Genomic DNA, 27,457 nt, shown 5'->3' with positions numbered 1-27,457 from the left:
ACAAATTAATTCACGCTCCGGGCAAAGATTCGCACGTATAGGGCCAAGTACAAGTAAAACATAAGGAAATTCTTACCTTAGCTTAGTCCTCGCATCTAAATCTGAAAACAATCAAGAGAAGAACCTCCCACGCCGCAGGTCTCGGTATACAATTAGTTGATTAATGCCTGAAGGGCCTCGCTGTACTCGTAATGTGCGTCTATACTAGGCGCGCTATTTAATTGGCCAACCCCTTCAGAAGTAAGTGGTGGTTTCAAGTCTATTATGCATCGGTAGGAATTACGATAACTTACTGACCAAGTTACGGTAACAATTACAATTAAAAGTTATCCCTTGAAGAGGTATTTAACGATACACTTTATAATACGCAGAAGTTAAGATCGTTTTGCCTGACTGGTAAAACATGTTGGATAAATCCAGTTCGGATGCTTATCTCATTGCCCAATTGTCCAGATGGTGGTTTCGGTACAATCAATACAATGGCTTAAAGGTGGAATTTTTAAGACCATTTTGCCCCAAATATGAAAAATTCCGGTTTTTCACTTCAGACTTCATTTTTGACCCTTCGTGTTCCTCGATCCCAAAAACGTAGGTCCAGCTCCAGATCCTTGAACTGTAAAAATTGGGCATTTTAGACTGAGAACACGCCAGGGTAATCCAAAAATCGCTATATTGGACGCCATCTTATATATTTCCCTTACGGTCCATTTTCAGACTTGACAACAGGCAGAATCTCAACGGGGTTGAAATAGAGGAATACCACTTGTAACTCAATTGTGAAGCGAGATGCTGATAGCATTTGGGTTTTCTCAAAAGTAGCCCTGAGTATTATAGGGGTTTTGTATCCCTCGTATGCAACTCGTAAAGATTTCCTTTGTAGGCGCAAAGAGACAAAAATACGAAGAAAGTAAAATAGAATTTGACAAAAATGAACGAGATTAAAAAACCGCGAAACCCCACACAAGGCGAGGCAACCAAAAAACGAACGCACCTGAAACTGAAAAATCGAAAAAAGATTAGCTAAGGAGAAAACAAACTCAAAAAGTTTTTTTACCTAACGACGCAAGGCTGGTGTGTTAATTCTTTTTCCGTTTTTCATCATTCAGTCAAAATACAAAAAGGTATAAATTTTAATAAGTTAAATTACAATTAGAGTATTTAAATTAGGACACCACAGTACGCTCAATCCAATCAATGTAATTAGCCACCCTTGTATACGCAAAAGGATAGTCAATGGAGCATTCGGCTGTACTCCAAACTGCAATTCCTTCAATATGCCATTGGGTACGATGAGAAAACATTAGAGGACCTCCCGAGTCTCCTTCGCACGAACGATCCTTATTGTCTGCAAGCTCTTTGGTGCACATGATATTATCGGTAACGTATCGATTGCGATCTTTAATATCTGAAAACTCCGTACGACATTGTTCATTTGATATCAATCTGGATGTGATTCTCTTCTTAATGATTGCATAGTTTTTATCAGTAGCTACTCGTCCAAACCCGGTTAAAGTCATTATCTCTCCAATACGTGCATATCTTGTTTCAGCGTCTGGAAGACATATTGGGCGAATATAATCTGAAACTCAACAATTAAAGCTGTACTTTAGCCAAAGTGGACCTTACCAGAATACGAAACTGATCTGTTGAGCCTCAGCAAGGCAATATCATTCACGCCAGTTCTTCTGTTATAATTCGGATGCTTAATCTTCCGCTCAATACCGACATCTTCAACGGGGTTGCTACAATCGTCAATGTCCGAAAATTTTACGCAATCCACATCGTGCTTAATATTATACTCCCCGAAACGCACTGCTACCCTAAATAACAACAGAAACTGCACTTTCCAATTTTTCGCGAGTAAAGTTAACTTACACCGTGCTAGTTGCTAGCCTCAGGCACTGAGCTGCTGTTAACACGTATCGATTATTTATCAGACTTCCGGCACATCCAAATTCGTAAAAATCCTCGTCATCGTTCTGCTCCAAATCGGAATCACGTTTGTATTTGAACACGCCCAGCCAAGGAAACTCGTCTATCGCCGTTACGTTTCCCGCATAAAAGTAATCGTCGGTGTGCTGAAATCCGCAAAATCTTTTGTCGGATATTTTTTGCCTTGTCGGGGATGCGCGGACGGTGACTTGATCGTACGAATCATTAGCTGCTGTTCGGGACGACTTCGTGCCGCAACAAACGAACGGTTGGGTTTCGCTGGACCAAGATCCGCAATGTGATTCGCGAACGAAGTCTATTGCTTCTTTCTTCTGGGTAATTAGTACCTCGAGTAGTTGAGGGCATTTATAAAGGGGCTTGCATGATGCTGTTTCGTTGTTGGGTGTAATGCAATTGTCATCTGTAAAAGATCGACTATATAAATTAGTGTTAGGTAACTGATTTAGATACTATGATATGTTCAATAAAATTTCATTCACTTTAGCGGCAGCCACGAATTAACAGGTCGCAAACAGTACCATTTTTGTCCCAAATTTACTGAACAGTGTAACATTTAGGCAAATATAATTGACGCAAAAATGAGTACCCAATGTTACTTGCTACATTACGATAATTGCTGTATGTACCTGCTCGAATTTGAATTAGGGATGTCAATAGCACTAGTACGAGTACACATGTATGCATATTTATGCCACTCTTGAACACGTCGTTACTATGAAACAGCGCACGTACCTTCTGAACGAACGCTTTACACTATAACATACCACATACATAGCTTACTTTACTGGTGTGGTTTTTCCATGTAACTTTCCGTAGGAAAGTCTTGAACGCGCGAAAACGATTGGAAATATGCAAATCTAAATATTCATTATAGTAGGAATTTATATCAGGTCATTAGCGGACATGATGGTAAGAGCGTATTTCCCGAGATATTTCCCCAAATATCTCATACAACGTTTGTGCACAAAAATAATGTACACGCACCTAATATGCTTACTTATAGGTTTAGACTAAGTAACCATGAAAAACAAGCACAAAATGTCCCCAAATGTTACCATTACCGATCATTACAGAGTGCTATCATCTCGTCAAAATTAGAAATGAAGCTGTAGGAGGTATAGAGGATGAAGTTTCAGCGAGAGATGAACAGACGAAGTTCACAGTTTCCCTCCCTCCATTTTCAAAAGTTTTACTTTGCACCACCATTGTTTAAAAGTATTTAAACAATGGCGCCACTATAATATCCATGCATATCTAAAATCTGACACCACTGGTTGTCTCATGTAAAAGTGATGCACGTTTTATTTTCAAAGACAGCATCTCGGGAAATAATTAATAGGGGTGGCCCCCCTCAAGACCACAAAATTTGAACACCATCTGGCACACCTTCAAGGTATAGGCTACCTATTTCAAAATTGCATATAGGACAATTCCGCTAAAGATAGTTCAAAACCGCAGAAGTTACTCCGGAAAGGCTGACAGAGGGACGGACGGACAATAACACATTTTTTTTAATTTTTAAAAAAATTTTGGTGGTAGAGGGGGTCCAAACAAATGTATTTATTCAATTAAAGCAAATCTAAACCGTTTCGTTTGGGTACTACACCATCAAACATTTGTGTTTATTAAGCGGCACAGCAAATCGATGCAAGTTTTATAGGGGAGGCGATGGTGTCTGTCTGTCCACCTGTCCATGTACAGGATAACTGTCAAACGCTTTGTATAAGTAAAAATTTAAATAATTGCTCAAAACTTCTTTTCCGATTGATTTCATATTTTGACAGCGATTAATTCCAATATGGTCGTGTTGTACCTACTACAAAAGGTGCCCATTAGAATTTAAAGGGATTTATTTTTATTGTTAGAAATATTTAAAACCACCCAAAACCGTGTAAGTCGTATAGTGGGAGCCAATCTGAACGTAACTACCTCTTTGGTAATCATTTACTAAATTAAATTCCAAAAAAATATATTTTTCTCGTGCCTTGGTGGGAAAGTGTTGTAAATGAACTAGTAAGCTATGTAAAAATTAACATTGTTATGGAAAACAAGAGTAGATGACCGAGAAACATTTTCTTTTGTGATAAAACAAATGGATCAATCACACAATTTACTCCAAAGTTTCAAAATGTGGTCTATAGAATTAATGGAAAACATGTTTTTTGATCTTTCCAATAATGCGCCGCGAATGGTAGATTTTTATAATTTAAAATTTCGTGTGACGGTTAGTCGGTCAATAGTTGAAGGTATCAAGATAGTTGCACGTTGAGATTGATTTGCACTATACAGGGTGACAATTTGAAAACTTACCACCCCCCATATCTTAGTAAATAAACGAGATATTTAAAAAAAATCAAAATCCGTTTCGGTAATTCGGAGGGGGAATCACAATGACATAGTTGGCGACTCACCCCCTCACACCCCCTGTGCCCCAGCCACCCCAACTTTTAAATCTTAAATAGTGACCCCCCATGTGTGATACGTCGTTGGAAAGCTCTGAAAAAATGCTTTCCAACCATACCAAATAACATTTGGGTTAGTAATTATCGTGCAAATCAAAAAATAAACATGGAAAATCGTATTTAACTTGAACTTCCAAAGCCGACTCGACAGCAACTCATTTTTGATCGCCAGTTATAATCTATTCTCAAACTCTTGTTGAACCTTTGATGTTGATTTTGCAATATTTCGAGATTCTTGAATTATTCTCTGTCTTAGTTCGTCTATGTTCGCCGGTTGCGTTATAAATACGACAGATTTCAAATGTATCATATTAGTTAATTTTTTGATTTGCACGATAATTACTAACCTAAATGTAATGCCATTTGGTATGATTGGAAAGCATTTTTTCAGAGCTCTCCAACGACGTATCACACATGAGGGATCACTATTTAAGATTTAAAAGTTGGGGTGGCTGTGGCGCAAGGGGTTGGAGGGGGTGCGTCGCCAACTATGTCATTGTGATTCCCCCTCCGAATTACCGAAACAGATTTTGATTTTTTTAAATATCTCGTTTATTTACTAAGATATGGGGGGTGGTAAGTTTTCAAATTGTCACCCTGTATACATCCGAATCGATTTCCAAAATACTATATACACCACTAGAGGCCGTCCTGCTTCGCCGGAAGTACAGTGGCTTTCTATGAATTTTATTGGTGAGACTGGTAGTATTTGCTATATTTTTTGGTAGTTTGTCCACGTCCTACATTTTTGCTTCATATGTAATTGAAAGTTGAGCCCATCCTACTCCACAGGAAGTATGTCTATTCTTTTGTGCCTAATCTTGCGTGTAAACAAAAGTTTCCGGATAACCGAACAAACACATTTTTGGCTGCATTATGTATTTTATGCGTGTATATCTTAAATGCTAAATGATGCCTAATTGAGACAAGGGTCGATTAATAATTGATCTTGAAAGGGGGAGGTGCATCGTTTGGGTCAGATGATCCAATGGACGTCCTGACTGTTCTTTAATTTCTATCCTTTATTTGAAATCCAGGGGTAGTAAGGGAAATAAATATAATATAAAAGCCAGGAGGAAAAAGTAATAGACAATAGAACAAGACGATGAAGAGAGGTTTCCCGTGAAAGGTAATTCACTGGTGGCGTAGCCACTCGATAATTGACATCTTTCACTCGATGGTTAGCTTTTCTTTATCTTAGATTCCGTCGTTTCCATGGAAACAATATTGTATTCTGTTCTGAACTTCATTTTGTTTCATGCTCTGCGTCCCATTTTTAAGAAGAATGACAGATGTGATTAGAATGTGCAATCATTTGTTTTACTTTATTTACCCTTCCGGTTAAAGTGATCACTGATCTGCTGTTGCTGTTAAGAGAGCGATATCAAGAACATCAAGTCAGTGTAATGAACAAATCAATTATAGGACCTTATAATAGGAACTGGAAGTGCATGTGCCCTTGCCGCCTTTATCGTAATAAAAACTGAAATGGAAACGCGAATAAAGCAAAACTTGTGATCCGCTGATGTCACAGTTGCGCTTTGAAACGAGTTCGTTTTATTGTTAGAATGTCTCTGGGAATCGGACTGCCTTGTTATGATCTAGCGGGCAAAATGTATGAGGAGACAATCACACTGTATCGTTTCTAAAATGCAATGAAAACAACACACCGACGAAAAGGTATACGTTCGATGAAGATTTCCATTTTGCATTTTAGTTCTTATAAATAAAAAAGTTAATCTTTCGGTGGTTATATTTTCTCTTTTAGTAGCCACCGAAAGGTAAACTTTTTGATTAGGTTGTTTAATAACCAAATAAACTAAAACCATGAACCGCATTTGCATAAGAAAATGTAGGAGTGCCGAAACCCGATCCCCGTTAGACATCCATAAAAGCAAAACATTTCAAATACACAATTATGGTCATGAGTCATGACGGTACGTATTCCTTATAAAATTTCAAGTTAGTTACGTAAAGCAGTGATATCAGGCGGTTCCACCCCTTTAGGTGATTTGTATTAGTAGTTATCCAGTTAGTAGTTAGTAGTCCACCGATGATCACAGCTGCGCTACGGCATGTAAGTCTTTAAGTAACAATTTTTTAAAATTTACTCTTTACCACCCGCATGTTAGTAAGGGAGGTATTGCATTGGGGTAAAAAATGACCTCGCACTTTTTTTTACTTCTTTGGTAATGCTCTTCTTAATCCGTAAGTAAATACTTGAAAGTCTAATCGGTTACTCGTTTTGGTTTTACAAATCTAGTAATAAGTCGGTATAAGCTTTCCTTTCATTGCGTGAAGGATCACCATAACAAGATTTTCTTCATTCTTAAATTTGAATACCCAAAATTTGTCTTACTTTCGAGCTCTTAAAACAGGTGTAACGGTAGCTCTAAATTGGGTTTTATTTTTTTTAATTCTATACCAAACAGGAAAGCCTTTTTGGGATTTCAAAGGTTAAAGCAGGTTAGGCATTATAGATAATGTTTTCCAATAAACCATGTAGCTACTGGAATCTTATGAATAAATCTGTGAGAATTGGGTGGAATTGAAGATTGTCTTTTTTGGGTCTTTTAATTTCCGTAGAGCATTATTTTCATAATGGGTTCCGGATGTAGTCCTGGTGGACAAGATGTCGTTATAACTAGAGCTAAAGTGGGAATCTTAATTGACCTTATCTACTCTAAACCACTGAATAAGTAGAGATGACCGCATTTCATTGATAACAAGCCATTCGCGGGTGGTAGTTAATCAGAAAAGATAGATACATTCGGTGGAGGTATTAACCGTAGAATTCCGAGTAAAAATTTAATTTCGAGAGCCTTCGTTGGCCTTTGCCGCGTTGGTAAAAATGTAGCTTATTTTCGTGAAACAGCGCAAGATGTCTGTGATCGCTATAAAACTGGCCTAAAGGCCAAGAGTGTGGTGAAATTCATATTCTAATTTGGAATTTTGTTTCGCTGGGAAAGTAAAGTGTATAATTTCAAAAAAGGAATCTATGCTTCGGAAAAGCGCGAATTAATTAATGTACTAGTCCGGAAGGGAAATGTTTCACGCGCGTGTGCGCACTATAAAAACAAGTAATTATCACGGGCTAAGGAATAACGCCATTGTACATTTCGTGTAAAAATTCCGTTGACAGAGTTCAAGGTGACAGTTTAATTTAAAAGAAATAATTAGATCACGGACGTTTTTCGTTAATGTAGGACAAATTCGCGCAGTAATCCATGAAAAAACGGCGCCTTTCTCTTTGAACATTACTAGGGGCATTATTAGGGAAATTCATTTCCACTACTAAACAACTGTATAAGCGGTTTATTATCCGAAAAAAATTCCATTGCGTTTTCCATCTGCGCGTGAATACTGTGACACCCGACGGCTATCCAAAAATTAGATCTACATTCCATTGGAGCTAGGATAATCTAGAAAGTATCCGTATCACAGAGGAACCCGATTTAATTTGTACGTGACGGAAACCACCGACTTCATGAAGACAGGTCTTCAGTTTTTATTGCACAAATTAAATTGTGTTGGTTGGATCCGTTAAATAATCTAAATCAAAGAGAAAAATTTCATTGATGTAATTAGTAATTAGAATTTTGCGTGGCTATGTATTAAAAGAAAACATTCGTAAGTATATGTAATGTGTTAACTAAGGACCTATTAACAGGGATGTAATTTTCATCGAAATCCCGCTGTTTTTTTTTATATCACGTTGGGATATTTATTGTCTATTAAACCCAAACCATTGAATAACTTAATTTTTTATTCAATGCCAAAACTCAAACAAGATCACAAAGTATTAGCCGGGGAAATCCGTGAGAATTCTGACGTATAGCATAGCACTCATATGTTGTCGTATAGACGTTGACGTAGTATTGCGGCAATTATATTTGTTCATGAAAATATAAATAAATGATAGTACCTGCATGACTTCTAAGTAAATGTAGTAATAACACTAATACGAAAACACACATGATAGCAGATAGCACGACTACAAGACTACATCTGCGTCATGGGTTTGCCGCAGTAGTCAGAACACGGACTACTGATCTTGTGCAGTGATTTCTGGTATATTTATTAACTTCGTCGATGGAATTTTATTACTCAATATCGTGGTTCAACGTATACGAGGGGTTAGTTAGCATGAACTTTTTTGAGTTGACTAATAAGATATACTAATTTGTGAAAGTAGTACCTATAGATGTAACAAAACTGGGAATCTTTTAAACGGACAAGAAGCGATATTTTAGTAGGAGTGAGTTTTGGTCAGATAACTATTTATTTTTGAAAGGGGTAATGGGCAAATAGGTTTTTGCTGATGGGTATGGTAGAAATCACGATCAAAAACTGGGTTGCAAAGGGGAAGATTAGATGTCAAAGATGTGCTCAGATATACCAATCGAATGCGATTTTCAGTAGGGGCATTTTTTTGGAATCGCGACTTTTAATTCAATAGCACTGATCCTTTAGGAATAAACGAGGAGCAGACAGACGGATGGACAAAATCATCACATAAGGGTTATGTTTATTCTTTTGAAAAATTTCCCTAAAATTCATGACATCAGGAAAGTTGGGCTTACATAAATGGAGAAATTTCCCATTTCCTACAAACACAAACGCACAAAAGTGTATTTCTTCGCTCCTGCCCTGATTGTATTGCATATAGTTTTGGTTTCGAATGGGTTAGTTATCGTCAGATTATAGTACTCATGTCCATAGACTGTGACTTTTTGCTCCGTTTTATCAAAAAAAAATTCGTTTTTGTACAATGGAGTACGTTGATATGTTTATTGATTTAATAATTGTAAACTGAGTAGGTTGTACTCACAAATTGCAGATTGTTAAACGGTAAATAATCATAAACAATGCCAATATTTACGGTTTTAATGTTTGTTATAGGACACAAAATTGAAATTATAATTAGTGCAGTTATTGAATGTAACTACCGTGCTTGCCGAAACGGAGGCGGAGACTGCTTTATCGGTAATCAAACCTCTTGTAAAATTATATTGTATTGAATCTTAGGCCGAAACACTTCGGACGAGCACCACAGGATGTGAAAAGTTCAGGTACCTTTCAGAATCTTCAATACTTGCTTCGGTACAGAAGTTTTTCGGAAAGTATTTGCAATTATTTGTATGGAATATGGAAAAGCTCTGATTTTTCACTTCCTGGTAGTAATAATAATACCATTGTGGCAATACCTAGTAAAGTAGTAAACTGCTCAATGATGCCAGCAGTATGTAGGTGCGTTTTCTATATCGTTTTCACAGCTTTCCACGCTGTGTATTTGGCCATTTTTAAGGGTGAAGGTGTTATCGAAGGAAAATGATCTCATACTCTATTGACGACAATTTTTTTTCAACAAAATGGCTCCCATCAGTAAGTTATAGTCTAAAAATTCCGCAACTTGTATTTACAACCGCCAGTATAACTATTATATCTGTCGTCAAAAAATCGTCTTCACGCACTTAATTTTCTCTTTATTTTTCCGTATGCTTTGACTAAAAATTTCCGTGAGTTCTTACCTTCTTAACATTTCCCAAATGGTTGTATCAGAGGTTAAATATCACCAGGTTTGCCCATGAAGGATTTATACAGGGTGCCTTATTTTAGTAATATGCATAACGGTCTATCCCTAGTTTTTCTAAGCAAAACAATATCTGTGCAACATTTTACCTAGGCGATCGTGCAAACAATAGTAAGCCGTCTACCACCCTTAATACTCAATATTAGGTTAAGATATCTTCCAGTCATAATCAAATTATTACGATTATTTAAAATTTAATGTTATAATCGCCATCCTTTGGTTATAAAGTATGTTGTCCACTCTACTTTCAAATGAGGACGATCAATCAATTAGAAAGCTAAAGTTAAAATATTTAGGTAACATCTAATTTGTCAGCCTGAGCATTTTGTCTGCCGTAGTGTCAACAATAACACAGTGATAGCTTCGAATATAAAATATGGTTTTATGTTCAAATGTGATTAGACACTATAATTTCAAAGTCAAGGCACCACTGTACTTTCGATCCATTCCATATAATTAAAAACTTTGGTGAAAGCAAACGGATATGCAATGTCGCAGATAGTGCTACTCCACACTGCAACTCCTTCAATGTGCCATTGTGTGCGGTACGAAAACATCAAAGGACCTCCAGAATCGCCTTCGCACGAACGGTCGTTGCTCACTTCCAACTCTTTGGTGCACATGATGTTGTCAGTAACTTTTCTGCGCGCGCTACTGTCAATTATGGTAAACTCCTGGTCGCACTGTTCATTTGAAATCAATTGTGACAAAATCTTCTTTTTTATTATTGCAAACTTGTCGTGGGTACCTATTCTACCAAATCCCGATAATGTCATCGTATCTCCAACCTGGGCAAATTTTGTTTGGCTATCCGGAAGACATATGGGTCGAATGTAATCTGAAACGCTATATTCTCTACGTGACCTGTTCAAACTTAACTAGATTAGGTACCTGTAAACGCGACTTTGCGATTAAGCCTTAACAGGGCGATATCATTTAAACCTAATCGTCTATTGTACTGGGGATGCCTAATTTTCTTCTCAATCCCCACATCCTCTACTGGACTACTGCAGTCGTCGAGTTCCGAAAATTTTACGCAGTCCGTATCGTGTTGGATGTTATATTCCCCCAAACGCACAGCTACCCTAGAGAATGGACCTGTACCATTACATTTTATACTAATAAGACTTACGCAGAGCTGGTTCGTAACCTTAGACACTGTGCTGCAGTAAGGACATATCGTTTGCTGATGAGACTACCAGAGCAACCAAACTCAACAAAGTGATCATTCAGGTTGTCATCCAAATCCGCATCGCGTTTGTACTTCAAAACTGCCAACCATGGAAACTCGTCTATCGCCGTTACGTTACCAGTGTAGAAATAATCATCGGTGTGTTGGTAACCGCAAAATCGCTTATCCGATATTGGCTTTCGGATGACAGGGGGAATAGTACTCTCGCCCTTTTTCGGTATATCCTCTACCACCTTAGATGCCTTGGTTCCACAACACACTAGCGGTTGGGTTTCACTGGACCATGTTCCACAATGTGATTCGCGAACGAAATTTAAAACTTCTTTCCTTTGGGTGATTAGCGCTTGGAGAAGCACTAGGCAGGTATATAGTGGCTGACATTTTGCTTTTTCGTTGTTGGGGGTAATACATTCAACATCTGCAGGTTCATTCGCTGTAATAGGCATGAAAATAGAATAATTCACATTTCGCCTGAAGTACATTGACTGACTTGGAAAAGTTGTTTTTCCAAACCACTCACATCATTAATTTCGACTCGGTCTAGGTAACTTCTCAGATAATTAAATAAATGAATATAAATTACATACTTTACCTCCAGTAACTAGAAAAACAAAAGTCGTCAACCCCAACGTAAAGTCAAACATTAATTTCACTAGATCCATATCCAATCATAGATATTTGCAATGTTTCGGTGTCAATACCACTACAACTGGACAATTACGAACTGGTTTTCTTGCTTTTCCTATGAAGAGCGCGCGACATCTTAAAAATTGAATGCATGTGAGTGTGCCTACGCTACAATACTGAAATATATTGACGAAATGAAGATAACCTCTGCTATGTTTACTATATTAATCTATCGCTTGTCCAAATAGCAGATGCCCTTAGACAACGCACGTAGATATAGCAGAATAATGGCCATTAAGTAGATGCTTGGCAGGCCATCGCCTTCTGGGATCCCATCCTACACATATATTTCCGACGATTTAATTAATTAGTCACTAGAGCATAGTAGTGTAAACTCAAGACATCGCTGCACTTTGTAGTTTGTCTGCTCTCCTGCTACGGTGATCTATATTGAGGTACGATTTAAATAATTAGTCATGTTCCAGTATCGTATTTGTATTGTTTCAGGGTTTCGCTTGACTGCAGCTCCCCTAGTGTGAAATGAAGACATTTTGTACCTTGTCTGCTATCCTGCTACATTCATGTACGATTTAAGTAATTAGTCACCATGTAGCATGTAACTAAGGCACTATATAATGTGCCAGGGATTCCCCTTTTACCACTCACGAGAGCATCGTAGAATGAAATGTTACTTCTGGGGTACTTTGAAGTTTGTCTGCTCCTCTGCTACGTTAATAGGGACAGAGATGCGATTTAAATATACGGTCATGATGCAAGATGTAACTAATGCACCTCTATTTTTTCAGGGCTTCCCTCTTACAACTCTCGAGACCATCGTAGTGTTGAAATGAAGACATCGGGAGGTAACAACTTTGTAGCTTGTCTGTCCTCCTGCTACGTTGATGTATACAGAGGTACGATTTAAATAATTAGCCATGTTCCAGTATCGTATTTGTATTGTTTCAGGGTTTCGCTTCACTGCAACTCCCCTAGTGTGAAATGAAGACATTCTGTACCTTGTCTGCTATCCTGCTACATTCATGTACTTAGAGGTACGTTTTAAGTAATTAGCCACCTGGCAGCATGTAACTAAGGCACTATATAATGTTCCAGGGATCCCCCTTTTACCACTCACGAGAGCATCGTAGGATGAAATGTTACTTCTGGGGTACTTTGAAGTTTGTCTGCTCCCCTGCTACGTTAAAAGGGACAGAGGTTCGATTTAAATATACGGTCATGATGCAAGATGTAACTAATGCACCTCTATTTTTTCAGGGCTTCTCTCTTACAACTCTCGAGAGCATCGTAGTGTTGAAATGAAGACATTGTGAGGTATCAACTTTGTAGCTTGTCTGTCCTCCTGCTTTGTTGATGTATACAGAGGTACGATTTAAATATTTTATCATGATAAGGGTGATCTACATTCCAAGAGACCTGAGAGTTATTTTTATTTTGGATTCCGCTTCCTTTGTTTGGTTGATAGTAATGAAGTTTATATGAGTATATTTTTATGCAAATACCTACAGGTACTTTTGGCAATATGGAGTTGGTATTTGTTTTGGGGTGCCTGAGCACAAATAGTTTATATCACAGCGCAATTGAGAAACAATTAGCACAACAAAAATTTCCACGGTTAATGTTAATTAAACTCATTTCATCTCATCTCTCCCTTTACATCAAAATAAAAGTATGAGAGGAGGAGGAAAGCCATATTCAATGGCGATCAGATATTTTTTCAAATTTCCAGAAGTAATTGAAGATTCGGTAAGTATTATCTTTAGGTAGAAATTTAAAAAAAAATTACAAAATCAGAAAGGGCATATCCAATATCTCACTCAAAGACCTAGGATACAATCCTTCTTGATGCGTTTTATGGTTTTCGAAAAAAAAATGAAGAAGAAATGCAATTTTGGAAACATTGTAAGGGCAGTTTCCCAATGAAACATTTCTAATCTTTGTTTTAGTCGAAAAACCTGTTTGTAACTGTAGATGTAATTTTGGATTTCAATTTTTTGATTTGTTCAAAATTTCACTCTAAATGTGAGATATTTTAAGTTTAAGAGTGGATCAGTTTGAGCTTGAAATATTATTGGAATTTGTAGGGTATCGAAATTTAAATGGTTAATTTGTTTGAAAAGTGTCATTTGTGGTGGACTTTTAGTAATACACTTTGAAACCGTGGGGGAACTGAAGTCCGTCTTTTCGGTATCATTTCAATTTTAATGGCTCTTTGTTAATCTCAATCTTGAGGCGAAAATGGTTGTAACATGGTCCATATAACAATTTCGATTCGCGTTTTGGTCACGACACAATAAAGACCAGAGTTTAGGTTTCGCGTTTAAGCTTTTGAAGCGACCAGTTAGGTTCCATTTTTGAAAAGTTAAATAATTCGTATCTTGTCTTGACCGCAATATAGGAAATAGTATCGCGTAATTTTCTAGTAAAATTTGGGAACATTTTCGTGTGCCGAACGCTGCAGTTATAAGTGCGGAATCCGTAATAACATTTGAACCAAGTTCGTATTGTGAATATTCACCGCCATCAGTAGTCGTATACGGAACATAAATTTCACGCAAATATTGCGAAAAATCCAAAAGAAGTGATGAACAATTAAACAAGGACATTCTAGTACATATCTCAGAAAGCAACTACGTTTCTATCTGTTTGCATTATTCGTAATTTCGACAAAGAAGCTTGCCGCAAAAATCTAGAATTCCATACACATCGTCCGTCGGTAGCGTTTAGAGTACATTGTCACCGAAGGAAGGCTATATCCACCTAGTTCTGTAACAACATTGTTCCAAAAAAGGTTCTTCATATAATATAATGTACCTACCATTTTTGGTCGATTATGCACCGTGTACGTAAAGTCTGGGATCAAAGTGACCGCATACCATTGCACTCAGCGATACATATCCAAAATTTTAACAAAATTAACTTAATAAACACAAAACTTTAAATTAGCAGCACAATTAGAGTGAAGGCAAATGTTGTTATCAATGTTGAACAATCATGCGAAAAATCTGAATTGCTCATTGTGAGATTAGCAGGACAATTAGCACTTAAATAAAATAAAATTTTGGAGCCATATCCCAAAAAATAACGTGACTCGCACATAACTTTAAATCAGCACCGAGGGGTAAACCGCGATGGGAAATCAGTGTACACGTTTGAGGAAATCTATGGGAAATCATAGGAATTCCGGGGGAACTCCTAGGAAAGCTAAGAATTCCAAGGAATTCCAAGGAATTCCATGTGTATTCAGGAGGAATTCCAAGGAAATCACAGGAACTCCGAGGAAATCAAGGGAACTCGTGCTGCATTTTATTATTTAATTTGGTCTTAACTAATTTTTTTATTTGTTTATGGTATTTTTCTCATTTAATAATGAGTTTTTCTCATTGCAAATAGGTCTATTAAAATATAAAATAGTGTTTCGTCTAAGGTCGTGTCTTTATCCGTCCGTCCGTCCGCCCGTCCGCTAACTTTGCGACGCTACTAGTTCTTTATCTTAAGAGCTATTGTTCTACTATTTGGTTCGTTATGGTGTCGAGTCTTGTACCAAGGAAGGAATTTTTTCTGTACCGCTTACAAAAAAAGTTATTGTAAAAAAAACAAAAAACCGTTTTTTACATGTTCCATAATTGTACCCTTTTGCCGTTTATTAACGATCCTAGAGATCGTTTATAATTTTGCATTGCAATCTGTCGCCTGCCGGTTGGTCTCTCCGTCTGTTCCTTTGTCTGTCTGTCCATCTATCTGTCCGTGTGAACGATAACTTTGTTTAGAAATGTTCGATCGCTTTACATCTCCGTGAGTTATGAACTGAATTGCATGAAATTCAATATGGGCATAGATTTAGCCATATAATACGCAATGCCAAAAGTTGAATCGACTCGATTCAAAATTCACAGTGCCCTTTTCGCATCTCGACCATAAACCGAATTGCAAACTTTTTTACTTATAAAAGTATTTGAATGAAATTTGATACATAGGCACTTGGAATAAAGGAAAATCAAACGCCAATTTTAAAATTTGGTTTTGCGCATGCGCAGTGCCAACTTTTTTATTTATGGAAGAATTTAAACGAAATTTGATACATATGCACTTCGAATAAAGGAAAATCAAACGCCAAGTTGAAAATTTGGTTATGCGCAGTGCCAACTTTTTTATTTATGGAAGAATTTAAACGAAATTTGATACATAGGCACTTGGGATAAAGGAAAATCAAACGCCAATTTCAAAATTTGGCTTTGCGCATGCGCAGTGCCAACTTTTTTATTTATGGAAGAATTTAAATGAAATGTGATACATAGGCACTTGGAATAAAGGAAAATCTAGCGCTAGTTTCAAAATTTTATTTTGCGAATGCGCAGTGCCAACTTTTTTTATCTATGGAACTATTTAAGTGAAATTTGATACTTAGGCGCTTGGAACAAAGGAAAATCTAACATTAGTTTTAAAATTTAGGTTTGCGCATGCGCAGCTCCAACTTTCTTATTTAGAAAAGCATTGAAATGAAATTCTTCTCATAAACTGAAATTGAAGTAGCACGTCAACAATGGATTGCCCATGTGCAACGCTATTTTTCATATTTGTGGCCGGATTTTTACGATTTTAACAGAAGTTGCATCTTACAAATGGGAAATGAATGCAAGTGGAAATGCGCTTTATGTAAATCGTTTACGATTACTTTTTAACTTGACATTTGACACTTTTATATTTTTTTTATGGTTTTACCTCGGGTTTTACTTACCAGGAAATTGTTAAATCAACGGAATAACAATGAAATAATTAAAAAACTTTAAAAAATCAGAGGAACTCACAGGAACTCCAAAAGAAAATCGAGGGAACTCCAAGGAAATCAGAGGTTTTCCGTGGAAGTTGGAGGAACTCGGAGGAAATCAGGGAAACTCCGAAGAAATCAAATGAACTCTGAAGAACTCGAAGGAACTCAGAGGAAATCTAATATTTATAGGAAATCAGTGTACAAAATTTGGGTTGCGGTTTACCCCTCGATCAGCACAAAATGAGCTCAAAATTAATGCAATAAAAATTTGTGTAAATACACACTATAGTGTGGGGTGTCATCAGAAAAAAAGGAATTTCTCATTAACGTGATGAGCACAAAATTTTAAATTAGCACTACTTAGTATAAAATAAAATATTGGAATGGATATTGGGGTTTCGATAATGACGTATTGGAATGAAAATGCAAAACCGGGGTCAAGAGCCAAAATCTGCCTCTGCGAATTGCAGTCGGACTTTTTTTTTAAGACTAATTCAGCATTTTCAATTTAAAAGATCACCAAATACCAAATTTTGTCGAAGTAAGAATTTTTTCTCGTCCCCTTGGGGTAGCAATTTTGGGAAAATGTTATTCGCGACCTTCATTGCATTTAAATTTAAAAATTGGTTTGTTTTGATTCCCTCTGCAACCCGAGTTAGCAACTCAAATGTGTAGTGGAATGTATATTCCTTGGCACCGAGATAATAACATTTCAAATTACCATTCCAGACAATTATTGCAAATTTTGCGTTAATAGGATGTGCATTTGAATTAATCTGTCTCTGAATTTCGAATTAAGCACATGGCCACCGCGTTGGCTGGTTAATAATTATGATAACAGCAAAACGTTGTGGGAGTAGGCAACTAATTGTTGTAATTGACATGTCAAATTGTCTTTAAACAGAACGGGGTGTATTTATTACATGCTGCATTTATATTGTTAATGAACCAGTCTATATAATTACAGTTTGCCATACACTCAATGCTATAGTCAACAGCGTTCTTCCTTGCGCGTGCACCTACAATGAAATACTTAATTTTTGTGCTATCGTATCTTCTTCTCGTGTACTCAATGAGACTACCGGAAGAGCAAGTGCCATCACCCGATTCATTGAAGGATTCAGTTGCTCTGCAGGAAATGCAGATGCTACCACCACCTACAAAAGAAAAAGATGGATTTGAAACAATTTCGACGCCAATTATAATAACAGGTACCACAACAACTAAAAATGAAGCGCGATGAATTGCTGCTAATGCTCCACAGGGAGCAGTTTGTTCATTAGCAGTTGGCCTGAATTCAACGGTGTGTCGTTTTTATTACTTATGAATATTTTCTACCTCATCATATTTTGTAATTTTGTATGCCTTGAAGAAATATAATATAATGTATAGAACCTTTTGGTTTGATTGGTTGTTGTAGGTATACAATATTTCGAGGATGATAAAATGTAAGTAACCCAAGATAAATTAAAATGGTAATCGTTTCAAACCAAAACTGAAAATGAATTGGTCTCAACCATGCACTGATTAGATGTTTGGGCATTGTTGGCTTATATGCAAACCTCAAAAACAGCAACTAAAAAGACTTTTACAGACCAAAAGGGTGGGGGGGGGGCAGTTCCGTACAGTACCCCATTGCAACACACGTGATTATTGCAGGATCGTTAAGTAATATGGTTGACAATTCAATTACACATATATTTTGGATTCTGAATACCTTCGCATATGCCGGGCGTAGCAGCCTCTCCAAGAATTTAGTCAACTGCCGTGGGAATGTTTCCCTGGAAGGAACTGACAGGGGTGCATTTCCACCACTTTTGTTGCCATTGCGCTGGATCGCGACATATGCCAAACAATATGGTGGATTTTGTGCATTGGGGAGGTTGTGGGGGGTCAAAATCCTTTAGTAGCCTTTTCTTGGTGGTCAGATTCACAGATCACAATATATATTACAAAAGGTCGTTTTCTGTTCGATATAAGACAAATCATCCTTTTTTTGAAGATCTTTTTGTTTGCTCCAAATTGTGTTGTAGGTAGTGGCTGTGCGTCAATTTGGATTCTTGGCTAAATCAAACTTATATTACTAGGGTTGTGCAATGAATAGTAAAGCGAATGCAATTCTCAAGTGGTATTATACTCCTATAGTCACTGAGCTCTTAAATCCCACTCTTACCAAAAAAATAATTATTGCATAATTAAAAATTCGGTATCGAAATTGTTTTGTTGATAACATACGACCATTAATTGCAAAAGGGAAAGCTGTTATTTGAAATAATTGCATTTCGTCGGCCTCCTTAAACTTATAGGCGTAGGAAAGTACCGATAGTGGGTATGGTACACTGTACCTATTGATTTCAAAAATGAACCATTTAGGACGCTATGTGACAAACAAACAATTTTTGTGCAACTAATTTTAATATCCCAAAAGTTTTGCATTTTTACTCAAACCAGCAACATTTGATACCATCTTCGTAGCATTGCGCTAAGGGCGCTATCCCATAACTGCATACTTTTTTACATCGTGTAGCCAGGAGGGAAACTCCGAAACCAACGCAACTGTTATTCTCATCTGTCAAAAAAGTCTGTTACAAATAAGCCATGTCAAATGCAACACTTACATCCTGGCCCGGTTTCTTTTTTGGATTCCTTATCTGTATTCGTAGCTGTTAGAAATTTTTATTACCAGTAGAACATGCGAAATGTCAACACTTACGTTTTGGTTTGTCTTCATTGGTTTCTTTGGGGTCGTCATCTACCGCTTCAGTATAAAGTATAAATGCAAATAAAGTTGCAAAAATAAACGCTCGGGAGGCATTCATATCTCATAGTCTACTGGTATTTAAAAGTACAATTCCTTATTTATAGTGAACGTTGTTGGAAATAAGTCACGATTTCCTATTACTTGTGGAACCGTGATGTGTTATCATGCATGTTGTATACATTAACACCTTTTAAAGCCTCGTAGTCCGTCTAGTCGTGACCATTCGCGATGTGGCAAAGAATTGTAACGATTTATTTTCTTCATTACAAAGCGTTATAATTGTTTACGGTTTATTACTTGTTGAAATATCCCCGTAACTGTTGGAGCGTTTTGATCCTATTGTTGGAATATAACAACACAATTTTAACCGCGCAGAATGCTGGCGCCGTGGTTTTTGGTTGTCGACCGTCATCTTCCTCTTTCTGTCGTAAACCGTATCGAGTCACTTCGTTTAAACATATAGCTAAAGCGCGAGTTAGAACGCATGGAATTTTAATTGCCTTCATCCACACGTATATTGATCTGTGGCGGTTGGATTGGATTCATATCACCTTTCTTTAGGTTTCGGGTGCTGCTTCATCTATGATTAGCCCTCTTATTTAAGAGGTATGTAGTTTTAAGGTTATCAAGGAAAGGGGTTATCTTTGATTTCTTTTAGGGTTTTAATTGTTAGTACCAGTTAAGTATAAGTTTTCTTTATTTTACAATAACCATGAGTTGTGCGTGAGGGAAAATAAACTTCGTCAATCAAAATAAATGCGGAATGCTGTAGGGCGAGTAGGATTACATTTTATTTTCAGTGCTTTGCGAACGTTTGAGGTAAACAGTCGATACGGAGAGACAGAAACGTGTATTTATTTAAATTGCCTGTTGTATTTTAGTTTGAATAGAAGTATTTCACGAGTGTTGGGCTTTTAGTCTAATCGAACCGTGTAATTAACGTACGGCGGACGTTGATGCAGCGAACAACTCTAAATTTCGAATGAAGTTTATATAATTTCGTATTAATAATTTTCTTTGATTTTTAATATATATTGTGCAAACAGAAAGTTTGACTCTCTCTGACGAAACCACCTTACCCAAAAGGGGCGATTATAAACGCAGTTTTCTCCAAGATCCCTTGCATTATTATTTACTTCATCCCAGCGAGTTGTGTCGTATCTTTAACAAAATAAATTTCAACTGCTTTCGACTGACAATTATTTTTTAAAGGAAATATTGATAACAAATTATAAGTCAGACTTTTCAATCTTTTATTATTACAGTTAAAACATAACATTTAAAGAGAAACTGTCATCTGTAAAGATAGAGGCCAGTTTGGGTTTATTTTTATACATTTTTCACGAATTTCTTTGTAAATGTGTTGAGTTTAAGGGTAGATCCGTTTGGGTTTTGAATATTATTGGAAATTGTAGGATATCGAAATTTAGATAGTTAATTCGCCCAATAAAATGTAATTTGTGGTGGAATTTCACTAATAAAGTGAAGGTTTGTAGGGTGAGTAGGCTCAAAAGTCAGACTTCGTTTAGTATTTTTATTTGGTAATCCAATTCCAATTATTCACTAATAAAATTTTAAACCGCGGTGGAAATGTAGTTTGGTCTGCATCATTCAAGTTTCAATAGCTCGTTTGCCCTATTGATGAGTTCAGGATATTCCGGCGCTACGATACCGCAAGTGAATACCAAATTCAGTCTTGTTTAATGGCTATAACCTTACATTGCTTAAATTAGCATAAGGCAAAGCTACCGTGTAAAACGCTGACCGCATAAATTTTGTTGAAATAATTAACGATGGTTGGGATTGGTAGAACAAAAAACTTTAACCAGCACATCAATTAAAAATTGCAATACTTAAAATATTATATTTGCACAGAACTGGACATTTTACATTAGGTAACCAATATTGCACCAGATTGCTTCATCCTAGGCACTGTAGCAGCACAGTAACCCATTAATGCAGAGTCCTAGCGCGGGAGCAATTACACATTGTGTTCTGCATACAGTATTTAGTAATCCAACAGCACCAAATAGATAGCATGGGTTACCCTCGGCTAAAATTAAAATTTAAATAGATCAGAGTTATAAAAACGAATTAACTTACTTCCCGATGTTTGCGGTTTTGGGGTTTGTGCAGAAGATTGTGCGACAAACACGACTAAGGAAATTACAACAAGAATTAGCAGCTTCATTGTTCGTGCGATGGATGTACTACCTTGCGGCGTAATAGACTGCTGTTGCCGAGGTTCCAAGATCGTTTTATACTCTACTATTGCGTTCACGCTACTTGCAAATATCTCTTAAAAATTGTGTATACTTATACGCAATATTGGCGCTATCTACAACTACTATGTTGTAAGCAAGAGTATACCTAATTTTATGGAATATTTATTTCTTTCTTAGTTGGTCAAATAAGACCCGATTACCATTATGTTGTTTGCATTGAAGGACTCTGCAAAAGGAAAACTGCTAGATTGTCACTACTGTGGTGGAAAGTATTTTGAAAATTATGCAATATTTCGAAATCAGGGGAAGTATTAGATAGATAGTGTTAATCAGCCAATTGAAAAACAAAAAATTGATTAGTTCAATATTAATGATTCATAACTTCAAATGGGCAAAAAAAACCTTTACACGATTGTCGGCAAATAAAGCACTCGGCCCCAAGGTAACCCAGTACTTTAATATTTCCTCTCCAATAATTTTCCTAACGAGTTTGGTGAAAGATTTTACCCGAACTATATGTTTTTAATGTAATCATAATATAAAGACTGCTCTGGTAAGGTGATAAGAAATACCAAAAGTAGCCAGGGAAAGGGTTACTACCAGTGTTCTTGACATCATCAGTATGAAGCTCTCATTTTTTTATGGTGTTTGATCTGTAGGTAGACTCCAAATCGATCGGAGTTTTGAAGATGGACGACTACATCAAAACTTGTGCCAAAAAAATCGATATTTAAAGAAAAAGGAACGGGCTGTAACTTCTGATCTAGTGGTACAATCTTGAAAATTCTGGTTGTTTGGATTCTACAGACCAAAATCTACAAGGGGAAGTTTTTTACCGATCGATTTAAAACTTGTCCATTTTCGCGATAGGGTCTTCTCCTATAACTACGAGTGTAAACTGATAGATTATATGATTATAGATTATGGCTTATGGAATCTAAAACTACTATAATAAATAAAATTTCCTTTAAGTCAAATGTGTAGCAGTCAAGTGTATTAAAACACCATAAAAATGATCCAACACACCATTTATAATGTATGCCTTATATAGTAGGCAACCCATAATGCACATGTGTACGTATGTATCCATATACTTAAAACAATTGCCCAAAAGTTACTAAATTTAGTAACTTTTTCGGATGTAAATCAGACTTTTCAAGTTACTCCTCTTAGTTTAAAAACAGAGTATAGAATGTATGATGATATCCTGTTAATTATTTTATTTCTTTAGCATATTAAGACTAAGAGAAGCATCAGTTTTTTTGAATACATATTGCATATTTTAATGGGAATTAAATTAACTTTTTAGTTGCTGTGCTCAGTAAATTTGATAGTGTACTTTTGAAAAATTAAACAGTAAATTACTTGAAATGTGTGCTTATTACAAACTGGTCATGAAGGCATTTTCACCGCTCGCACGTTAGTAAGGGAGGTATTGCGTTGGGGTAAAAAATGACCCCCCCCCCACTTTTTTTGACAGAAATACACGTTTTGAGGCACCAGGAATTCGAATCAAACAAAATCTCTATGATGTCGGTCTATCTGTTTGCCTGTCTATCGGTCCGGCGATACTCTCATTTCCGGGTCTAAACCGATTGGAACCAAATTTGGTACATATATTCTTACACATAAAAGGAAGAGCTGAAAAGCTTTTGTGTTTATTAAAAAATAAATAAAATAGTACAAACGGTTTTACAGGACTTCTCTTTTCGGGGCTTAATCCGCAATTTAAAAACAGGCCTACATTACTGTAATATTTATGCTGATGCATTTCAAAAACTGGCATAATTATTTTTTAGAGGTAACCTAATAGTGATGAAAATTGATTATCATCAAAGGATGGGAATGAGACTGGCCACTATGTTCACCACAAAATACTAAATGTATTAAGAAGCCTGTTTAGCAGATAAATTTAACGAACAGTTGAAAGATCGAAGCTTTCTCTGTCTCTTATTACCATAAGTCGCAGATATCGAGATGTTGGTCCTGTGGGCGCATGAACGAGTCAATAGTAAAAGGTAATTTTTTAACTTTAATTTAAACGCACTAAAATTACACGAAATAAGCATAAACTATAAACACCTTTAAAAAGTTGTAGGGCGGTTAAAAATCTACATATCTGAGATAAATTGAAATATACAGGGTCGACCACAAAGTTGTGGAGAATGATAGTTACGTTTTTAGCGCATTTTTGCAAAAATTTTTTTTTGTAAAAAGTAGCTTTTAATCTCACTTTGGCTGGCTGGCTGGCTGGCTGGCTGGCAGTAAATGCGCGCCCGTAGAAAAATGCTTGTAAAAAGACAAGGAGTGTACATGTAACTATCGGGGCTGTGTAATTAAGAACGTTAGGGATGGGGCTACAAGATTTGGAGACGACGACATCTGGACGTCATCCCCGAGCGTATTATACTAACCTGGAGATTTTTCAGTTTTTATCTATCTTCTTCTACAGTTTTTCTCCGATTGTTTTCAAATTGGTGTCGTCGGGAAGATCTTGTCAACGCGCACAACTCCTGCGTGGCGGAATTTTGTTTTTTTTTCCTAGGGGCGAAATAAACCACCTTTTGCGCGGCGCGCTTCGAGGGGTAGTCGACTTTGGGCGCCCAAAAGTTTCTTACAGCGCGAATCGCGGTCTCTCTTTCTCGTGTCACTAATAGAAGGTCGAGCTATGTGAAGTACCCAAAAGTTGAATACGATTTTATGCCGGGATTTTAGCGAAATCTACCAAAATGTAAATTACGAATGAACGGGACGTCGGAACTGTGTATCGACAAAGGGAATGTGGTAACCCCCGACGAGATCTTACTGATGGTGGAGTCGAAACTTCAAATCCTAATTGTTGCGGGTGATCAGAAGTGGGTGTCGACAAAGGGAATATGGTAACCCCCAAAGGATTTTACTGATGGTGGAGTCAAAACTTCAAACGCGAATTGCGAGTGCACGGTAAGTGAGAAAATGGTACCGACAAAGTGAACGTGGTAGCTTTCGGCAAGATCTTATTGATGGTGGAGTCAATATTGGCTAATAAAACACTGAACTGCCACACAAAAATGCGCTGAAGTCCCTTCGATCTCACACGAGGACTTTGATCATTTTTTTAATGAACTACCGTATAGTTTCTTCGAACTCCTCTGCTATTCAAGAATACCTTCAATTTTCAGAGTTAGTGAAATATCTAGGAATTACACTTGACAAAAAATTTCGTCCAGATTTATAGGCTACACCCTTCGCACCACAATCCAAAACGTCTCGTATTTTGACCCTCTCGATCTAAAGTTATGGGCAAAAAACGAATTTTCCAAAAAAAATTAAGAGGCTGTAACTTTTGATCTAATAGGCCAATCGATTTTTTTTACCAAAAAATGACTACTCCAAAAATTATCGAGTAAAGGCTTTTTCTTATTCGTTTTGATACGAAGAATCCAAAACGTCTCGTATTTTGTTGATTAGTGATTAGATCTCTGGTTTGACAGTAATGGGCAAAAAACGAATTTTCAAAAAAAAATTCAGGGGGCTGTAACGGTTGTTCTCGTAGCCTTTGCATTTCACCGAAAATCGACTACTCCAAAACGACCAGAATTTCTAAGATTGGACCACTATATTATTATATATAACGGACAAAAAAATCGATTTTTAAAGAAAAAGGGAGAAAGGGTATAACTTTAGAGGCTGTGGCCTTAAAAGTTTTGGTCGGAATCTATGACAGCTCAGAATGTTGACCATCCGCCATATTCTCCCAAACCGAGCCTACTTACGTTTTGCTTTTGGTACTGGTTGGCTGGAAAGCGGTAAAAGCTTAAACGATTTCAAATACTCAAATGTCAGGCTTTACAGTTTTGCGCGGTGGTTCGAAAGGATGCAGAAGGGTATTCAATTTAACGGTGAATGCTTCAAATATTAGTTTTATCATCCTTTGTTTAAGTTATTGTTATTATAAGAAGTAAGATTTTCACTCAATATAATTAAATCTCGCATCATAATTCATAAAAGCCCTGGTGCTCCAGTACTATGTTTCTTGTCTAGATCCCACCTTTACGTTAACACATCCTTTTAACAATAAAATAAGAATAGGTATAGGTTCTCGTCCAGTTTGTTATACCGGGTGAATTATATTCTAAACCGGAACATAGAGAAAAATGTTTTGTTTTGCAGATTGTTGCTCCCCATGTTAACTAACGATAAATACGAATTTTCAGTTATATTTCTCCTTACTTTATCAAAATTCAGCAATAAATCCAATTAGCAAAATCATGTTAAGGCATAACAGTCACACAAATAATCTTCTTTTGATTGATGTCATTATAAACCTTCTAAGTTAACATGGGGAGCAATAATCTGCAAAACAAAAGAAATCAGTACATTCTGTCTGTCTATCCGAAATTATGAAACTTTCCGAAGGTAGAGGTTTTCGAATTTCGTGTTCCACTAATCGATTGCTTAGGATTTGGATTTGAAAGATTTGATTACATTTTGTGTCTTTCTTTTATACTTTCTCTACTCCAGAACACATACTTACCCATCAAAAAGTAGATACCTACCTGATTGAGCTTGGGAAATTTCTTAATTCGGTTTTACTTTTTAGACGCGGTCTTCAGGCAGTACCTACCTCATCGCCAGCAATCCAAACGATGGCACTATTCCAAAACTGCAACGAATTAGCACGGACCTTGGTCGCTTATCAACCCTGTAGAGATCGTCAGCAAAGCGCAACATTCATTCAGGTAGGACCAATGAAACACAGACTATGCGTTTACTGAATAATATCTTATTGTAGCAAATATGAGCACTATTCACCACATCAAATCCGACGCTGACATCAACGAGTGTTCCAGCCGTCAACGGTACCTAGTTTTTGTGTTACAAAAATAAAACTCAATTTCTTTTCAGAATATATAATTGATTAATTTTCCATCGGTGTGAAACCGGGATGTTGGAAATCTGGAAAATACCAGTCACTTGGTGCGAAGCTACAGATCAGTGGAACTAGGCCTAAACCCCTTTGAGGTCGCATTCCGTCTAGAGGAAGGATGCAACGATGCCATCTTAGGAAATCGTCAAAGCGGTATCGGGCGACCAAACAACTTACCAACACTCAACAGTTACCCTTTGGTTGGCATTCGTTTCAAATCCGCTACATCCTTAAGGTAAGCAATTTTTGGAGTCCCATTTAAATTTTGTGAATGTCGCTTCATCAAGTATCCAAGTAGCCTATAAGAGATTTTAAGAGAAATTAAAAAAAGTGATTCAAAAAAGTTAGGAGTGATTCAAAAAAGTGATTCAAAAAAGTTTTTTGAATTCAAAAAGGATTTCAAAAAATTTCCTTGATTTAAAAAGGATTGTTTCAAAACAAACAAAAAATTTTTAAACTTTTTTATTGTATTTTTCAATAGTTACATTTGGGAAATTTTTAATAAAGTTTAAATATAGCTTCTCTTATTAATTAAAAAAATTTCGTTTGCTTTCAGTTTTCATTGGTTTTTTTTGCTGGGGGGGGGGGGGTGGAGAGACTATGTCGTGTGATGAACTAGTGCGAGCTACCAGCAAAGTGCAGTTAGGGCAGTACAATATTATTCTAGAGATGAACAAATGAAATACGTTTCTTTTTTGTATTACAAAGATCTTCCTGTAACAGTGATAACTTAAAAAATAAATAACTTGATACGTATATTTTGTTCTCAATTGAAGCTACTAGTAGTGAAACACCATTGTCACTTTGATTGACTACTAGTAGCTACCTTAACAGTAAACCTCGATGGCGGATGGACCGGAATGATGATAATGACAGCGCCGAATTCGAAGTGGTGATGGTGAATAGTACTCATCCCTACAACAATAAGATTATCCAGTAAACGTGT

General features: G+C 36.7%; 2 protein-coding genes and 3 long non-coding RNA genes across 13 annotated transcripts in view; 1 reads left to right on the top strand and 4 right to left on the bottom strand.

The window, feature by feature from the left end:
• Positions 1-1,112: 1,112 nt before the first annotated feature.
• Positions 1,113-10,566, bottom strand: LOC116173341 (phenoloxidase-activating factor 1-like). 3 transcript variants are annotated; one of them, XM_031490748.1, is made up of 4 exons: positions 10,437-10,566; positions 1,876-2,353; positions 1,627-1,820; positions 1,113-1,579 (listed from the first exon to the last, which is right to left on the bottom strand). In XM_031490748.1, exons 1-4 carry the CDS (start codon positions 10,453-10,455, stop codon positions 1,164-1,166), a joined length of 1,107 nt encoding a protein of 368 aa, XP_031346608.1. In that variant the 5' UTR covers positions 10,456-10,566; the 3' UTR covers positions 1,113-1,163. The 3 variants fall into 3 exon arrangements, with proteins under 3 accessions (XP_031346608.1, XP_031346607.1, XP_031346606.1); XM_031490747.1 differs by lacking the exon at positions 10,437-10,566 and adding an exon at positions 8,341-8,463; XM_031490746.1 differs by lacking the exon at positions 10,437-10,566 and adding an exon at positions 2,580-2,864.
• On the top strand, positions 8,363-27,186 carry LOC116173347. Of its 6 annotated transcripts, none has more exons than XR_004145922.1 (10): positions 12,077-12,282; positions 12,335-12,410; positions 12,634-12,741; positions 12,794-12,879; positions 12,941-13,042; positions 13,103-13,210; positions 26,185-26,323; positions 26,377-26,443; positions 26,490-26,746; positions 27,068-27,186. It is a non-coding gene; the product is annotated as an uncharacterized LOC116173347 (long non-coding RNA). The 6 variants fall into 6 exon arrangements; XR_004145924.1 differs by adding an exon at positions 23,402-23,620 and having other exon boundaries at positions 12,335-12,741; XR_004145923.1 differs by adding an exon at positions 23,402-23,620 and having other exon boundaries at positions 12,335-12,741; positions 26,106-26,323.
• LOC116173340 (phenoloxidase-activating factor 1-like) lies at positions 10,292-12,043 on the bottom strand. The gene is made up of 4 exons (XM_031490745.1): positions 11,793-12,043; positions 11,141-11,633; positions 10,900-11,093; positions 10,292-10,846 (listed from the first exon to the last, which is right to left on the bottom strand). The coding sequence occupies exons 1-4, from the start codon at positions 11,860-11,862 to the stop codon at positions 10,428-10,430; spliced, it is 1,176 nt and encodes a 391-aa protein (XP_031346605.1). The 5' UTR covers positions 11,863-12,043; the 3' UTR covers positions 10,292-10,427.
• Positions 21,227-21,641, bottom strand: LOC116173345. The gene is made up of 2 exons (XR_004145918.1): positions 21,481-21,641; positions 21,227-21,430 (listed from the first exon to the last, which is right to left on the bottom strand). It is a non-coding gene; the product is annotated as an uncharacterized LOC116173345 (long non-coding RNA).
• Positions 27,089-27,457, bottom strand: part of LOC116173348 — a 42,817-nt gene continuing 42,448 nt past the window's right edge. For both annotated transcript variants that reach the window (XR_004145928.1, XR_004145927.1), the window contains one exon: positions 27,089-27,426. This is a non-coding gene — a long non-coding RNA (uncharacterized LOC116173348). The remainder of the gene's footprint in view (positions 27,427-27,457) is intronic.

Source organism: Photinus pyralis, unplaced genomic scaffold (genome assembly GCF_008802855.1).
Source record: "Photinus pyralis isolate 1611_PpyrPB1 unplaced genomic scaffold, Ppyr1.3 Ppyr1.4_LG6, whole genome shotgun sequence".
Taxonomy (NCBI): domain Eukaryota; kingdom Metazoa; phylum Arthropoda; class Insecta; order Coleoptera; family Lampyridae; genus Photinus; species Photinus pyralis.
Note: the sequence above shows the minus strand (reverse complement) of the source record. Positions and strands in the feature narration are given on the sequence as shown.

Coding starts and splice junctions, on each gene's coding strand:
- LOC116173341 (XM_031490746.1), bottom strand. CDS start 2,637: ATGCATACATGTGTACTCGTACTAGTGCTATTGACATCCCTAATTCAA. Junction 2,354..2,579: donor CCTAATTCAAATTCGAGCAG/GTACATACAGCA, acceptor GATCTTTTACAG/ATGACAATTGCATTACACCC. Junction 1,580..1,626: donor CAGATCAGTTTCGTATTCTG/GTAAGGTCCACT, acceptor GTTGAGTTTCAG/ATTATATTCGCCCAATATGT.
- LOC116173340 (XM_031490745.1), bottom strand. CDS start 11,862: ATGGATCTAGTGAAATTAATGTTTGACTTTACGTTGGGGTTGACGACT. Junction 11,634..11,792: donor TGTTTTTCTAGTTACTGGAG/GTAAAGTATGTA, acceptor TGCCTATTACAG/CGAATGAACCTGCAGATGTT. Junction 10,847..10,899: donor TCGCAAAGTCGCGTTTACAG/GTACCTAATCTA, acceptor ATAGCGTTTCAG/ATTACATTCGACCCATATGT.